Source organism: Merops nubicus, unplaced genomic scaffold (assembly GCF_000691845.1).
Source record: "Merops nubicus isolate BGI_N331 unplaced genomic scaffold, ASM69184v1 scaffold5031, whole genome shotgun sequence".
Taxonomy (NCBI): domain Eukaryota; kingdom Metazoa; phylum Chordata; class Aves; order Coraciiformes; family Meropidae; genus Merops; species Merops nubicus.
The window spans coordinates 1-17,505 of NW_008590133.1; the positions used below are offsets into that span (position 1 = coordinate 1).

Consider the following 17,505-nt stretch of genomic DNA (forward strand, 5'->3'; position numbering starts at 1 on the left):
TCCGTTAAAAGCTACCCAAAACCACCTCTTCTTAAAACAGGAGAGGCGTCCAACACCTGACAGCGCTCAAAACGAAATCCTTAAAGCAGCTGGCTCCACATTCTGGTTGGAAGAGAGTCCAGGAGAGGAGAATGTGAAGCCGTACCCCCGAGGAGCAGGAGGAGCGCACCGGAGGCAAGGCGGGCCGGGGGAGCGCTGCCGGCCCCGAGGGCACCGGGCCTTGCCCCGCACAGGCTCAAGCTGTCTAAGCACCGGAGGCACCCACAGCCAGGCCCTCCTGTGCCGGGACACCAGGCAACGTTACCAGCAACGGTGATCGCTGTCCTCCAGCATCACCGACACGTTCATCTCCGTACCCAGATGAAGTGTCAAACTGGGTCGCAACCATGACGGCACCTGAGCCTCAGCTCTTCATCAGACAGAACGTCGCTGCTCCTCCCCCCACCCTCCTAAAACTTCTCACAGGTTGCTGTTACATAGCAGTAGCTGTATGGATCAGCATCTCCCCACCGCAGGCGTGAGATACCCAGCCACGCGAGAAAATACACCAGAGAATCTCTAAGTGTTGAGGATAACTGGATAAAAGAGCCAATTTAATTGCATAATTCAGTTACGTGGAACCAAAGGCATTGTACAGTTTAATTAACCAGTGCTTCCTGTGAAATACCTTCTTTACTACAGCAAAATGAACACGGAGTTCATGTGCAAAGTAGTTTCCGATGGCAGGTCCCATTCCCAGTAAGCTGCAGTCTTCACTCTCAGTGACACTGATCTAGCAGCAAGCTGTTGACAAAACCAAACTATTTCTGATGCTGTGACTGTCACCAAAGCACAGCAGCCTCCATTCCAATTCATTTTAAGATAGTTTTTTTGAATTAACCTTTTGGTTCACAAGTAATTTCTTCATAGAGACTCCTTTGTGAATTTTTGTGTCACTGCCTGTACCTTCTCCCAAACTTGCCTGTGGGACCAGCCCATTGCTGTACAGCAAAGCCCAGTGCTGAGCTGATCTGGTACCAGTTCCCAGGGTGTCCATCAGAGCAGCCCAGCCCAGAACTGAGCCGGTATTTTCCCAGTTCAGCAGCACCTCCCAGCCTCCTGTGAGTGATGGCTTAAACACTGTAATGATACGACTCTGCAGTTACTAGGGCAATGAGCTACCTTACTTTCAAGCAAGACAAAACTATTTGCCCGTTTTACCTACAGACAGATCATTTGCCTCATAAAATATTGACAAGGCCTTAAAGCAGGGGAGTTACTCACACGCTGGGATGGAAGTTCTGTGAGAGCTGCTCCCAGTGCCTGTTACTACCCAGGCTACACTGTGGCCAGGAGCAAACCACTCCTGCTTGCCCGCTGTTAGATGGGGTATGGAAATCCATCTTACCTGCCTTATGGGGGATTCAGAGGCTTTGTTTGCTCAAAACACTCCCACTTTACTGGCTTGATAACAAGATGGCATATGAATAAGAGACACTTTAGTACAAGTGCACCAGCAAGTCGTTCTTAAGTACTTAATCACTACAATGATCTTTCTGCAAAGAAAAAGACATTGTTACCTAAACTTGCACCTGAATGGCTAAAAATTCTGCCTCCCAAAACACTGAATGAAGCAGCAGTCACAATTATATTCACATTAATCATTGACAGCATAACAAAAAGCAGTGGCGAGGTGGTTAGGAACTCATTAACAAGGCCATAAGGTACACACTTTTATTTAAACATGGCAATTTACACAATAGCTAAAAGTTTGTCCCCCTCCCCCCAGGAAAACGTGTACCTGGATATCAGAATTAGCACCTAGTGTTTATGAGGAAAGGAAAGACTTTGCAGTATTGTAACTGCAAGGGCTGGTCAGATTCTAAGCAATTTGTGTGCACTGACACATGATTAAATAATCTACTCTCTTATGATCATTCAATCCATTGCTCCACCTCAGCAGTGGAATTTTGGGGAACTGGTTCTCTCTGAAACACTAGGAGTGCATAGTTCATAAGGCTAAATACATCTGACAAAAAGGGACAAATCACAGTTGTGGTCTGAAATTATTGCAGTGCAAATTTAAAATAGGAGTGCTTTCAAAGCAGTGGAACATGATAAAGAGGTAGGTACTTCCCTCCTGGATGGTAAGAGTTTAACATTGCTTAAAACTAGTGTGAGCTAAGCAGCTTTATGTTAGATATCTCAGGTACACAAAGAAGTGATGGCAGCCTAGATTAACTGGAAGATATTTAAAATTATATATATCTATTTATATAAAATTTTCCCTGGCATAAAAATGTATATTGCAAGAGGTTACTTTTTGCAGAGTGAGCTATTATTAACTTTAAATACACCAATCTAAACTTTTAGTGACATAAAGCCATATTTACCTTGGCCTTTGATGCTTCAGCAAGGTTAAATCCCTTTCCTAAAGAGGGTCTTTAAAGATCAGAAGACTGATGTTTTGTGAAAATAAAGTGCACTTTTCTGCTCCAAGCAATGGGTCATGCTTCTAAAAAGCAGCCTCTAATTATATGAACTTACTTATTTACCAGGATTGTCAAAAAAGCAAATCAAGACCCAGCCTACTGATGGGAGTTACTAGGCAGTACCAAATGAGAACGCCACTTTTGGTGCAACTCTTGCACTGTCTCCTCCCCTCCCCTTTTTGTTCCACACGATGCAATTTTTCATACAAGTCTTTCTTCCTATTTCTGAAGCCTGACTCAACATTCTCTTCAAAAGTAGTAACATCAGCATTTCTGTGCACCACTGAGGGCTAGCGGGAGTGCTGAAAGAGCAGAGAGAACATTTACATGAAGAAATGTCATTTTAAATAGCACTGTGGTGGTTTTTCTTTTACAGAGCAGATTTCAAGAGGAGTGTCAAGTTTTCAAACCATTACAACAATGTCCTCTCTGACTGTACATCATCAGTTACACCATCCAGCTTATTGAAACATGGCCAGTGTACTTGCCTTTATACTGCAACGTGGTATAACTGAAAGGTGCTCAAATGAACATTATGTTTTCACTCACACACAAGATATCATGCACAGCTGAGATATTAGATTTTAAACCTATTTACAATTTTACATATTTTACAATATATATGTCATCTTTACAGCTACAGAATAAATTCAGACTGATGTTGGTACCGTTCAAGTTTCTGCTGGAACTTGAATTCAAGTTAAGCTAATTATTAAAAACAAGTGCATGCCTAGAAGGAAGCTTTCAGGAAAGATGTCAATGGACTAGTGTTGCTTAAAAATTACACTGGTTTGTGTAGAAAATTGAAATTCAGTTCAAAAAACCCACAAAAGCCTAATAGAAATCTACTTGACTAAAATAAATACAATTCGTTACACTTAACCAAAAAAATGTACCTTTAAAAATGTACTGATTTAAGCTCATCTGATTTTTAGCCTTAAATTTACTTCCCTTCCCAAGTAGCAAATAGTACTAGGTGAGGAAAAGAATACTTTTCAAAATTAACACTGATAATTATCCTGCATAAACCTGAGGCTGCAGTGGTGGGGGCAGCTTGTCATTCTCCACATTTTCAGAGTCAATAGCTGCTAAGGCTTGACTTTTTGGTTTTATTTCTAATGGATATTTCTCAACAATATCTTGGACTTCCTTTGAAATTCCATCAGTCCAATCTATTAGGTCTTTCTCAAGCTTCTTGGCTTCACTGACAATTCTTTCCTGTCTCTCATTCAACTGAGATAGGAGGTCTAAGTTTTTATACATTTGCTTAACACCCAGGCACACATCAGATGAAAAACTCTCAGGTTCTTGCTTCTTTGGGGACGTCTGACCAGTCATAAAACGATCAAAATCTTCTTGGCTTAGATTTAAAGACTGAGCATCCAGTTTTTCAATGAAGGCCACAGCACAGCACTGCAAACAAAACACAGAGGGAGTATCACCACAAGCTGGGATGTACAAGTTTGGTTTCTTATCCTGCCATTAGATCAGCAACAGATTATTTTATTTAATGCCTCAGCAGATAGCTCCTAAAGAGCTTTGCCTCTAGAAGCTAACTATAACAGACAGTTCATATGCTTCTTTCCTTAAAGTTTGAAGAAACTGAAGAGACAGGAGACACCACTTCAGCTGGACAGAACTGCCTCACTGGATAATGTGTCCTACAAACTTCAGGGCCACTGCATTTTGGAGATGAGAAAACAGAAAGAATGTGACCACTAGACAATGTCTAATGCCCATCTTACCTTGTGGACACCTTCCTCCTACTAAAAGGAATTTCTAACATTCCATGTATTTCATTCAACGGCACATTTCCCCTTGAGAATTGCTTTACCATGAAATGAAGTTCATAATAATAATAATTCTTCCTAATATAAACCAGCACACCACTAAATGTCTCCTGTGGAAGCTTTAAAATGCCTGTTTACCTCCACACATTAATGGCCTGGTTCTGCAGTCCTTGCAAAAGACACTCTCATGGGCTTAAATGGGCAACTCCACATCTATAACATCTGTACAGTCCAAACTCAGGGTTTTAGGAATAGAAAGTACTTAACTCATTAGAGAATAAAAATACACCCAAGTCTTAGCATCAAATTGTTCACAAAAAGGGTTTCATATTATAAATAAAGTAAAACACTGTCTGGTTTGGAAAGCAGAGAAGGAAGAGAGAGGAGATACAAAGTAAAAAGAGTTTGCTGTATTCTACGTAACCTCAACTCCTATTTGAGGATTAGTTTTTATTTTGATTCTGTGTTAACACTGTGCTTGTCTTTACTGGAAACTCCTCCATCCAAAGAAAAGACAGTCTTGTGTAGAACACCAACACTCCTGCACTTACCAGGTTGGTGAAATAGTAGCCATCCTCTCCTGTCATTAACCTGCTTGGGTTACAGAAGCGTGTTATATACTGGATGTTTGACTGCAGACGGGGTGGGTTCCCCTTCAAAACTATGTATATGAGTGTTGGAAGAAAGTCATCAGCAGAAGCTGGTTCATTTTTTGTGATTTTAATAGCATTAAAGATATGCTTGCTGCACTTGGTGATGCATGCTAGTTTATCACGAGGGACACGCTTTGAATCCATTTCAATAATATCTGCAAGATAAAAAAGTTCTCAGATCATTAAAACTGTATTAAATCAGTCACCTGAATGAGTAGGACTCTTACTGGACAATCCTAATATTGCATCATTTTTATCTGTGGTGCTTGCTGTTCCATAAAAGTATCTGCTCATTCAGCCTTGTCTTGGTTCAGTCCAAGTATTTCAAATAGGTAAACCTAAATACTTCTGGGAGAGAAGAATTATTCCCACTTCACAGGTGATGTTCCAGTCTGATACCACAAAGACTACTGCAAATCTAAAAGCCTGGACCCCCTTCTGATGAACATAGAAAATAATCTGAGCAACAGATGTTTACATTTACAGCTTTACTTTTCACATCACCATTCACCAACCTGTGATTGCTTTCACCACCATATCAGAGACCTCTGGAATCTCTTCATTGACAGGAACACACAGCATCTGGGGAGTGACCCAGTGCAAAGCCCTGCAACAAGGAAAAGATGTTAAACTACTCTGTGCCAGTAGTACTCAGGTGTTTGACACCAGCTGCTCCTTGAATTCAAGGCACAAGGAAAGCTTTGTGTAAATGAGGCACAGCTCCAGTCATAGACTAGTTTATTCCACTGAAGTAATTTATTTCCAGAAAAAAATACTTTTTATTTTTGCTGTAATTTAACAAAAGCAAACCAATTACTTTTACTAGTGCAGCAGCTTTCATTATTCATTCCTTCTGTTTCTTAACTAAAGTGTTTTTAACCCTGACTTGGTTAAAAAACTTGCTATTTTGTGTGCACAGCAAATGATTTTTAATGTGCTTGATTCAGAGCTCATTTACAGGACTGTGGATTAGTCAGTGATTTTTCTTTTAAAGCCTTACCTGATTCTCTTCTGGACAGCAAGATCTTTCTTCTCATCATCAGTTGTTTCAGGGCAAAAGACATATTTATACTGTCGAGTCATTATGTATTTTTCAATCTGATCCATTGCTTTCTCAACTTTTTCAGGAGGCACTGAAAGGTACAAATCCCATCCCCAATACAGTAAATAAAGTACTCTGGGGTTCTTTGGTAGATTATCAGTTTGGTGCCTACATACCAGGCACATAAAAGCAGCTCACAACAGAAACACTCCCCTCTCACTGGCTTCTGGTGCCTTACAGTGTAAGGTATGGCTCCCAGCCTGTTAATTGGGCTGAGGCTGTGCATTCAAACAATGGTACTGAATTTAAAACAAGAAATGAAAATGACTGAACCACATTTAGTTGAGAGTTTAAGGAAAACCTGCAAAAAGGAGTAATTTAGACTGCAAACCTTTACAGAACTGGAGCTGCTAAGAATAGTTCTGTGGTACTAGGATTTGTAAACAGTGTTTCTGACAGCTGGTTAGAACCTCTTTGTTTTCACTTGAAAATACAAGAGGCTTTATCCTCAGATCATTACTTTTCCAGCATTAGGACATGAGGAACATGATACCTTTCCAACGTGTCTGTAATTTCTCTGCTACATTTTGATAGAAGTCCTGGGCACATTCAGATTGCTCCTCAATACTCAAGTCCTGTAACAGAAAGCTGATTAAGTCTGTCTGCACGTGTGGAAGAACTGGCAGCAATGCCTTTGATGTTTTGGTTTTGTTTATCCAAAGTGTCCAGCTGCAGTAACACTCTGAGAATGCAAACATATTGTCAGAGCTGTTTATGTTGGCTAAGCTACACCTAAAAATATGAGAAACCAAGACATACTGGCTCCTCACCATGTGAAAGACTTACATTTCTTTGCTGAACAGTAGTATATCAGCAATGGAATTGGACAGATGCCATTTCCACAGACACATCCCTGAGTAACCACAACAAAACCATGTAGACAATCTAAGCAAAATGCTTGCTCCAAATTTTGTCTCTCTTTAAAAGATGATATACAGCATATAAAAAAAAAAACAAGAACATAAGTCATAATTTGAAAGACTATACCATAAACACTTCTAATGATGAAGTTACTGTGAAATGAAACAACATTGCTCTAAGCAAGATGCTTGCTCCAAATTTTGTCTCTAACTCTTTAGAAGATGATATACAGCATATAAAAAAAAACCAAGAACAGAAGTCATAATTTGAAAGACTATACCATAAACACTTCTAATGATGAAGTTACTGTGAAATGAAACAACATTGCCTCTTGGGTATTAACTGAGCTATCAAAGAACATAATGGAAGTTTAAAGGGTTAAAATTAACTTCACCAATTAAGTCACTTTTCATCATTAAATGGCCACATAAAACCATGGATTAAAAAAGTGGAGAGAGCACTTAGCTTCTGAATTGTAAGGCCAAAAGCTAGACAAGTTACCTTGAACACAGAGTCTCAGCTCTGGTGGCAGTGTTGCACTTTAGGCCTGGTTTACATGTAGTACCAAATGGTGTGTTTTGAGGAAGACTTTGACTAGCACACATGACCAAGTAACTAGGAAATGAGTGCACCTTCAGTGTTTATAGCCAATAATAACACCACAGTATTTCCATAAATGCTATGCTCAGAATGAATCAGTTCTTAAAAAATAAAATAAAATCCAAACCAACAACCTCAAGATGTTTTCAAAGTGGAGGGTATGTAAGATTTCACCAGAACTTTATTTCATTTCCAGTCCAATTTGAGGACATAATTTGAGTAACTACATAAAAAATAAGGAAGGTAAGGGAAAGATGAAAGAAAAAAAAAAGTGTGCTGCTTATTGGCTCATTTCAACCATAGGTGGCACTACAGACACATTAACATTTCAAGAATGTTAATTTTTTTTCATGGAGAATGAAGATATAACCCTTATTCTACATTTAAAAAAAAAAACAGAGTCAAGTTTTCCTTCCACAAAGAAAAGGAGATGTCTGGGTTAATACTGTATGGTGCTTATATAGCTTTTTAGACTTAAGATATCTAAAAACTCATTATATCATTTCCACAAGTCATACTTGCCTAGAAACTTTTTTTCCTAATGGACTAATTTATGTGGGATTTATTCAGAACTAATTTATTTGGGATGTAAAGGAAAGTTCTCTTAAGATACCCAAGATGCTGGGGCTGGAAGGCTTCTTTGGCCACATACCATACCAAAATCCAGGCACTCAAAATTTAATTTTCATTTGACTACGTATATCAGTGGAGAACTTCAGAAGAAAACAACATAGAAACCCCAAACTGCTGGAAGAAGTGCAGCATTTTCTCCATCTCTCCCTCATTTCCCCATTTTATTGATGTAAAAGGCATGCAAAACTTACCCTTTTATGATTCATTGTGTCCAAAAACAGTTTACATTGCTTATAGATATCTTGTCCAGGCTTATGATAGGTCTTGAGAAATTCTATGAACTCCTTGGACACTCGGTCTGTCTCGATGCTGGCCTGCCTGTTTATAGAAGGGCTGGGAGCCTTGGCTTCTTGGATCTCTGCTGGCAAAAGTTGGGCACATCAGATGAGCTTTATTACACTGGTGGATGAATTCAGGAAGAGTTTAACACAGCTTAAAATTTCAGGTTGTTTTTTATTTTTCAACTGTGCAGACAAATTAGCATTGATTTCTCAAACTTTACCAGAGAAATGCTGGATGTTATTAAACAGAACTCTAGAAAACTGAGTATTCCACTGCAGTGAAACATTTATAGCCACATACCCATTTACACTAATGGCCTTTTTATAGCAGCAATCACATGTAACATGAGTTTGATTTTGAGTTTCTTACATTTTCACTCCCAGGTGAGATATCTCCATATAAGATCAAGGCTTCCAGCTGGGATTCTGCTGCAGTTTAAGATAATGGAGTGGTCCCTTTTCCATCTCCCTCACCTTTACATTCAAAAAGCTTGCAACAACACAATTATTCATTCAGCTGGTTCAAACCAGCTCAAGGAGTACCAGTTTGGGGCAAATCAGTGGGTTTTATGGGGTTATTTTTCAGCTCGACCAGCTCCCCAGGCTGACTCCCACAGGAGCAGCAGCACAGGACAAGGAATGGGAGCATGAGGTTGGTGCAAATGCAGCAGCTCTTCTCTGCTAGGCAGCAGGTGCCACAGAATCACACCTGCCATGTAAATGAGAACTTGGCCATTGGTGTTTCAGCAAGAGCAGAAGCATCACATCTGTCCAAGGAAGGATTTGCTTGGCACTCAAGAAGGAGGTAGGAACACAGACTGCACACAGCACTGGATGCAAGTTTATACAGCTGCAACCACAGGGGTTTGCCACACAAACACATCTGATTATCCAAAGTATATAGGTTGCAAGTTAATTGTACTGGTCCAACACCTTCACTACCCAAGTTTTGTTCACCCACCTTTCAACTTGCCAGCCAACACTGTTCAAAATGAAGGATTGAATAGAGATGGTGTAAATGAACATGATGAAAAGCAAGCAGCAAAGAGACAGAAAACATGAAAATACTCATGGTCAACATGATACCAACATTCCCTTTAACCTGAAAATACTAACATGCACAAAACCAAATTCCTTGTTTCAAGAAGCATGCATGTGGAACTCCAAAATAAAAGGAAATCAAAGGGATTACTATGTTTAAGTTGGCATGTTTTAGACTAGAGGTGGCATATTGGTTTGTTGTTATTTGCTTTTAAAGAGATACAGCTCTATAATGAATTCAAAGCTGTATGATCTAGTGACTTACACTGATCGTTTGACCTAAGCACAGGACTGCACTTCAGCATAACCTTCTCTGGGTAATCATTTGGTCAGGCACCATTAGAACATTCATTGTGTTTGACTGATAAGAATGGAAAAAGTTTTGCAAATATTTAAATTCCAGCTGCAGCAATCAAGATAGAAAGTGCAAATCAATCTCCTTTCTATTTACAGAAGAGCACTTTTTCCAGAGAGGATTTTCTCCACTCTTCTTTATACCTAAGATTCAAAGTAGAATGCCTGTACAGTATCCAAGCTGAACAGCAACCATCACTAGATGTTGATCTAAATTTGTCACATTTGGTATTATACAACCAATAAGTAGAGAGCACAGGTTTGAGATAATAAAAAAAGAAAGCAGGTCCACCTTTGAAAGGGTAGAAGATATTTTTTCCACAATTAATTGCTGACTTCACTAGAAAGAACAGGCCAAGATTTTTTTTTTACTTATTTCTAACACTGAGTTCACTGTATTAGAAAAATCAGGAACCTTATACTGCTCTTTGACCTTAAGGAATAAAAATCTGATTCCTTTTTTTTTTAATCACAGATTTAAAACAGGTAATTCTTTTAGTTCCTAGAGAGATCTAGACAACTGAGGCAGATTACTGTTTCTGTAGGCATCACAAAAAATTGAGTGTTAGAATTAACTGTCCTTTTAACAAGCCACATGGAGAACTCCATGTAGCCACTCAGAAATGTTGCAGCTTCATTCATCTCTGCATTGAAATCCTGATTGAAGCCAAAAGAACCTGTTCAATACACACTGATTACTAAGGACTGCAGGAGCAAATGTACTTTGAGCAACAAAATATTTTCAGCTTTTGAAAAAAACACTATTAAAATCTTTCTCAAGACACTCTACAAAACTGCTAGCTGTCACAGCAGAACATTAGCACTCCAGTGACTCACTATGGTTGTGCCATGGTCATGGACCTGAGTCCAAGTGAAGAATATAAAAACAGTGTTGTCATTAGCTCTACTACACACACCCATTCACCACCATCTTCATATAATTTCCAAAATAAAGGATGATACATCATTCAGTTTCTTTAGTCAGCAGAACATGGCAGGATTGCAAACAAATAACACAGGACAAGATCCTAAAGCTGTTTGCATCAAGGGTTTTGGCATCCTTTTGGCTTCACTGAAACCAGTCTGTCTTCTCTTGACATAAAATTGTCTTCCTGCTTAATAGAACATACATCTGGAGATGTCTGGAGAATGCAAAAGTTCTTGAAGTGTGAACTATTAAACTGAAGTAGTTTTGACTTGTAATAATATTTATAATGGCAGCCTGGAATTATTTTTTGATAATATGAAGCAGCACAAGATCTAGCTACTTCTTGGAATTTTATTTTTTTTTTAAACTGCCTAATTCTTCAAATGTCATGCTGTGGTAGAGTTCACAGAAGCTCCACCTTTATTCCTACACTCTCCCTACCAAAAAGCAAAGAATTGGTTTAGAGATGCAAGTTCACTTTAAGATGACAAACTTTTTTGAGTTTTTTATCATCCTCATATTCAACAGCACAAGTCATAACTGGCACAACCCTAGTTTGTATTTTGCAAAGCCCAGCTAAGAAACAAGCTCACTAAAATCAAGCAGACAGCTTGCTCAAGCTGTACTGCATTACCTTCAGTAGGGGAAGCCAGTTCCCAGGAGGGAGTAAAAATTTCCTTCAAATCCCTGAGAATGTTATCAGCATTTCGCTCCCTCCCAAGCTGTCCTTGCTTAACGACTTTCTCTTGAGCAACTGAAATAAATGCAAAAGCAAGCAAGACACCAAAAGCAGGAGCATGTCAGGAGAGATGGGGAGTGGGATACAAAAAGAAAATATGGAAGGTGAGAAGAATGAATGTAAAAAAATATTCTTAATCCATAGGTGAATGCCTCATTTAGCCAGCTGCTGCCCATGCATCATTTTCAAAATGAAATCCATAGTCAGAACTTAAGGTACTGCATTGTGTGCAAGGCTAAGGCACATTCATGGTGCTTTTTCTTCTGAATGCCTCCTCCACAGTCTAGCATTTTCTGGTTTTTGCCTGTGTAAGCTATTGCTATGCAAAGACATCAGTACCATTAATCATTCTTACTTGTAACACATGCTGTAGAATAAACACAAACTTGATATTCACAACCCACATACACATAAAGACTACAAGTTTCCTTTCAGATTTATTCTCATTTAAAGGCACCCTGCTTACACATTCCATTTTCCTGTTAAAGCTGTTGGAGTAATCCACTATGGCAGCACCCTCTGATACTTCACATCAGAACTTCTACCACACTTAGACCTATCAGTTTGTCTGAGGTGACTGACAGCCAGCACCTTTTTTGCTTTCTTCAGGAAGAGTTCCCTTTTAAGTCCTAAACCACAGTACCACACCACAGTTGACTCATGAATCTAGCAAGAATGTGCATCTTTCCTGGTTTCAGCTAGGATGGAGCTCATTTGCTTCCTAGCAGCTGGTACAGTGCTGTGGTTTGGACTTAGTATGAGAATGATGTTGCTAACACACTGATGTTTTAGTTGTTGCTAAATAGTGCTTGTCCCAAGTCAAGGACTTTTCAGTATCCCACGCTCTGCAAGCAAGGAGGTGCACAAAGAGCTGGGATGGAGCATGGCCAGGACAGCTGACCCAAACTAGCCAAAGGGATATTCCACACCAGAGGCCATCACACCCACCTTATAGATGAGGGGGATTGGCCAGGAGGGGCCTGGTCACTGCTTGGGGATGGGCTGGGCATCAGTCAGCAGGTGGTAAGCAACTGCACTGTGCATCACTTTTTTCTTGATTTTTTTTTTTCCCTCTTTCTCTTTTTGCTATCTTCTTTCTCATTATTATATTTCAATTATTAAACTGTTCTTATCTTCGCCCACAAGTTTTACTTCCCCACCCACGCCAATTCTCCTCCCCACCCCATCAGAGCAGGAGGAAGAATGAGCAAGTGGCTACATGGTGCTCAGGGGCTATCTGGGGCTTTCAGAAAGTCTTCACACATAGCAGCTGCTCTCCAGAAGCATCATTATTCAACTTTTTAAAGTCACAGAGCACTACTCTGCCTTTTAGTACAATGCAGCTATGAAAAATACTTTTTAACTTAACATGTTGTACAGAACTAAAAGCAAAGGAGTAAGTTACCCTTCTTAGCTCCTGCTCTGGAAGAAGCAGTGAAGAACTTCTTCACAGTAGTGACCTTTCGTGTTTTCTCATTGGTCTTCTTCTCTTCAAATTTTGAAAAGGTCAGTGACTGTGCCCCTTGGGTACTCTGACTACTGGCATATGCTTCCTCCTCCTCACGCTGAAGCCTGGAATTAGAAAAATGTAGGTCTAATTTAAGTGCTTAAAACCAGCACAAATAAGCTAATTTCCTGCACAACAGAGTAATTACTCATTTGACATGCTGCTCATCTTCATTTCTTGCTTCCTACCCCACCTCCACTCCATTATGTCTGCTCTTCCCATGCTGCAACAGGGAAAGTGAGGGAGAGTTTAAGATGGAGAGGGTTAACCAGTGAAGTCAAGAGGGAAAAGACTGGAGTATAATCATGGTCACCTTCCCCTCATGTCACAGCCCTCAATTCCACAAAGCTAGAGGTGAGGTGAAGGACTGCAGGAGGACTTCCAATAATCACTTTAGTCGTGTTCCTCCCTGCATCATGTTCAGAGTTTCATGACCTATGGCCACAGGCAATCCTTCACCATCCTACTGGAGACAGAAACTGGTTTGCTGCTGAGTGAGTGAAACACCCCATCACAATCTCAGAAATACTCTGGGAAACAGATCATTGTTGACATACTTTGTTTTCAAATCTTGGTAATACACAGGCTTGCTTGAATGAATGGGGCAAACCACTGCAACACTGATGGCTGCTCTGCAAAGACCAAGCCCATCTTTTAATCTGCATGTACAAAGTCCTGGGACAAACACACTAATCCTTCAAGGGCTACTTTTCTTCCTGTGCAGAAGGCTTAAAATAGCTTAAATTATATTGCCCTTCAAGATGGTAAGAGGCAGCACAATTTTCTTTGAACATCCACCCAGCTCAGGATGAGCCATAAATGGTTTTGCTTTTGTCATCTCTTGAGGCAGGAACTATCTCTTACCTGTGCTGACTACCAAGTCTGTTCACTACAACCATCACACCTTCTCTGTTCCTTTAGCACCTCCCTACTGATCAGTTATTTAGTAAAGAATTCCTTAAATGCCCCATTTTATTGTACATAGATGTTATAAGACTGAGAGCATAACTAGCTGCTCTAATATTTAAATATTATTAAGTGTTTAAGCCAAACTTATAGCAGAGGAAAAAAATGACATGTCCTCAGTACTGTACTCAACAGGTCACCTGGCACCTTCTGATTAGGCAAGAAAAGGTCTCAAGCACTTCCTTCTGCCTTTCTTTGTGGTTAACAATCTGTTCCAGTGTCAGACAGTAAAGAGAGCCTTAAAAACTAACAAACTACTTCAAGGCCAAAGGTAAGAGGGTCTAGGGTAGTGAGATACTGGGAAACTTAGAAACCTTTGGACTCAGCTCAAGTTCAGAGAGCTTCCACATGTCACCTTCTTGAGGCAGGCTGATGTGAGCAGGGCTCTTAATGCCTTTTATTTTTTTTAATCCTTCTTTTTTTTTCCCCCCAATGGCCTTGTTGTCTATTAACAACAAAGAACAAGATAAGCCTTTGTGAAATAAGGCCTAAAGAATTGTAACCAAGTCATTTGGTAACTATTAGCATATATGAAGGAAGAGATAAAAAGGTACATGATGATTAGGTCACAATGACCATCCTTGGGGTTGTCAGAAATGATTAGTTAAGGAACTCCATATCAAGAGTTGGCTGTCCTTGAAGAAGAAACATCCTGGAAAATATACAAACCATCTGCACTTAGAGATTGTGTTGTTTTGTGTAAATTTTGTGTGGTCAGCTAAACAATGATTAGTACTAGCCTTAAATAAACTAGCCTCATTCCAATACTAAAAATCACCCCCACAGGGCAAAAGACCCCTGCCCAGGTGAAACCCCTTCCTCACAGAGCATGCCAGTAGGAATAAGTGTTCTGTGATCACATGCAAATTACTAACCAGTCAGTGTTGGTGGAAAATTTACTAATTGATAACTTTGTGTACAAAAAAAACTCAGCCCAGAGGTGCTGGGTGGAACCACCAAGCACCCAAACCTGCACAACATTTCAATACAAGAGTATCTCCTCTCAGTGTGAGACTGGCTCACTGCACACCAGGTACTGGACCCTGTTCTGGGGTAACAACCTTGGTTAACAAGTCACTAGGTAACTCAAGGTCACCAAAGGGTTCCAAACTCAAGTGCAGCCACGTCTCTAAGGGGCATTTGGACTTCTGAGAGCTCTGGCATACACCACTAACACACTGAGGTAAGTGTATGTAAGGAATCTGTGTCAATATGAGCAAACATCTTGGCCAGCTCAAGTCAACTGCAAGGAAAACTCTTAATGCACAGCTAGATGTTCCTGTGTCTGGAACTCACATCACCCTGAAGCACTTAATTCTGAGTGGACCTCATGGAACTCACACCTGGAAGTGACACACAGGACAGCTCTAGTACAAGAGGATGCTTTGCAGTTTCTCAGGTAGCAGATAATGCTTTTGCTCTCTACCCAAATCCAGAGAAAATCAGTTGTAGCTGATCTTATTTTCTCACTCAAGCACAGATTTCCTCAAACAGCCATTTTCAAGGCATTTATCACACTAGTAAAGCAAGACTGTTTTGCTGAAAATACATGCTTAGAAAAATTACCTAAACTGTTAAAGCTAAAGCTTTGATGCTTTTGAGCTTCACCCTGCAGTTTAAAAGAATGACCACAGACAAGACTAAAATAAATTTTTTAATCAGTACTTGAAATATCAAACCCTTGGGCTGGCTATATTCAAGACAATAACTGTGCTCTCCAGAGGGAGAGGCACTTTAATCAAAATTGTCACCTTCACCTTCCAACTGCCAGTCAGAATTACAGAATTCTGTATGCAAATCAGGTCAAAGTATTTGTTGAGAGGCTGGGGTGGGTGGGTGGTGTGTTTACATTTGCTACTTCCCAGTCTTTCTTTAGAAACCTTTTCATTAGAATGTGATAAATATTCATCTTTGCATCAAAAGGAAGATTTTCCTTCCTGGTGGAAAGGTCAGATTTGAGAACTTAGGACAAAACTGAGCCAGAACAGATCAGACTGGAAAACAGGAGGCAGGAATAGTAGTTAGTGGAGTCACCCTGCTGTAAGAGACAAAGGTCTAGAGGGCTCTTTACCGCTCTGCCAGCTCCCAATCCTCTTGAATCTGTTTCTGCCTGGCCTTATGGTATTCCTCTCTCCAGCACTTGGAGCAGAAGCCCTGCCAGGCAGGATTGCCATAGTAACCACATCCCTTCTTGCACAGGAGCTCCGACTGATCCACGTGAATCCCTCGGCGCTCAGATTTCAGGCTCATTTTCCTCCTGTTTCAAGAGAAATGCGTTAACAACAGAAGCACAGCAACAGCCTGCTAGAAATAATCCCTTTTGAAGGCTTGTCGTTTCAAAAGAACTCATCTGCTTTAATTATTTAATAGTTCCATAGCAACAAAATAAAGACGGCGGGAGGAAGGGCAGTTACATAACCCTATAGGCCCGAATGCCAACTGCAGCATTAGCATATATTTGCATAGCTCTGACCTGCCAGCAGCACCAGCCCTCCAGCCACCTACACATGTGGAGAAAGGCACAAGACTGAGCTCACCAGCACACTGCTCTACCAGTCACTGAGGCACGAAGCAACACAGGAAAAAAGAACTACAGGGAGCTACAACTACCACTGAAGGAAAGAAACTGAGTAAGAGATGAGATGTAAATAGGTTTGGATTCAGGCTGAGACCATCCCTGTGAAGAACCCTGCAGGTGAGGCTGCAGGTAGAGTATCTCTGGCCTCAGAGTGTGTCCTCCCAGCACATCAGTGTCTCAGGGGCACATCAACGTGGAGGAGGTGCAGGTTACTTCAGAGTTAAGCTGGGCATCTGTATACAGCACAGCTCTATAGCATTGACATACAGCAACTGCAACAAAAAGCTTTGTTCTCATACCTACCCCAGCACTGTGCAGAGCCAACAACCCAGCCCTCCTCCTCCTCTTCCTGCTTGACAGAAACCACCCCACGTGCCAGCTGGCTCCCAAGGACATTGCAACTACTTTGTTCCAATTCTAAAGGCTGGAATGCTTTCAGGAGAACAGCAGCAAAGGGTCACCTTCATTAGCAAGTTTAAGGCCTGCATATTAAAATATTGACTTTGGATTGCAGTATTGACACACACAGACACTAGAAATATCACAGCGAGGCACTGGAAAGCAGGTCTGGGTTGCCAAATCCAGCCCCTTTTCTTTCTGCCACCCTCAGAAGAGCACTCTGCATAAACTGAACAAGCCCCTTGGCAATTCAGTTTCTTGCTCTCCCATTTGCACCCAAAGGTGCCCTTGGGACTTCCTTACTTTAAGAGGAAAAGCAGCTTTTCAAACCAGCACTGCCTGCAGTTTGAAGACACTGCCCTCCCCTCCAGCACATTATTTAAGATGTTCTGAAAGTTTAACAGCCTGCTCAGTTTCTCTACCAGTTCTGCACTCTCCCTGTCAATACAGCCACACAAATTGGGCTTTCTGTTCCACAGAGCTTTAACCACACACTAGTGGTACAATTACCTTGGGCATCCTGCTAGCTCTTTGTGTACATTAGAACTAAAAATAAGGTTCTGTTTAGTGTTGAAGTTCAGCAGCTTTCCTTGGACTAAGTG

General features: G+C 40.6%; 1 protein-coding gene across 2 annotated transcripts; it reads right to left on the reverse strand.

The window, feature by feature from the left end:
• Positions 1–3,215: 3,215 nt before the first annotated feature.
• RABGEF1 (RAB guanine nucleotide exchange factor (GEF) 1) lies at positions 3,216–16,184 on the reverse strand. Of its 2 annotated transcripts, none has more exons than XM_008949810.1 (8): positions 15,998–16,184; positions 12,859–13,025; positions 8,302–8,468; positions 6,510–6,591; positions 5,915–6,047; positions 5,430–5,521; positions 4,813–5,069; positions 3,216–3,884 (listed from the first exon to the last, which is right to left on the reverse strand). In XM_008949810.1, exons 1-8 carry the CDS (start codon positions 16,174–16,176, stop codon positions 3,486–3,488), a joined length of 1,476 nt encoding a protein of 491 aa, XP_008948058.1. In that variant the 5' UTR covers positions 16,177–16,184; the 3' UTR covers positions 3,216–3,485. The 2 variants fall into 2 exon arrangements, with proteins under 2 accessions (XP_008948058.1, XP_008948057.1); XM_008949809.1 differs by having other exon boundaries at positions 8,302–8,471; positions 15,998–16,178.
• Between the last annotated feature and the right edge of the window lie 1,321 nt (positions 16,185–17,505).

Excerpts from the sequence above, each read along its gene's own strand:
- RABGEF1 (XM_008949809.1), bottom strand. The coding sequence starts at position 16,176 with ATGAGCCTGAAATCTGAGCGCCGAGGGATTCACGTGGATCAGTCGGAG. Across the intron at positions 6,592-8,301 it reads ACACAATGAATCATAAAAGG|GACTTGAGTATTGAGGAGCA; the intron begins GTAAGTTTTGCA and ends TTTCTGTTACAG. Across the intron at positions 5,522-5,914 it reads GCTGTCCAGAAGAGAATCAG|GGCTTTGCACTGGGTCACTC; the intron begins GTAAGGCTTTAA and ends TCCTTGTTGCAG.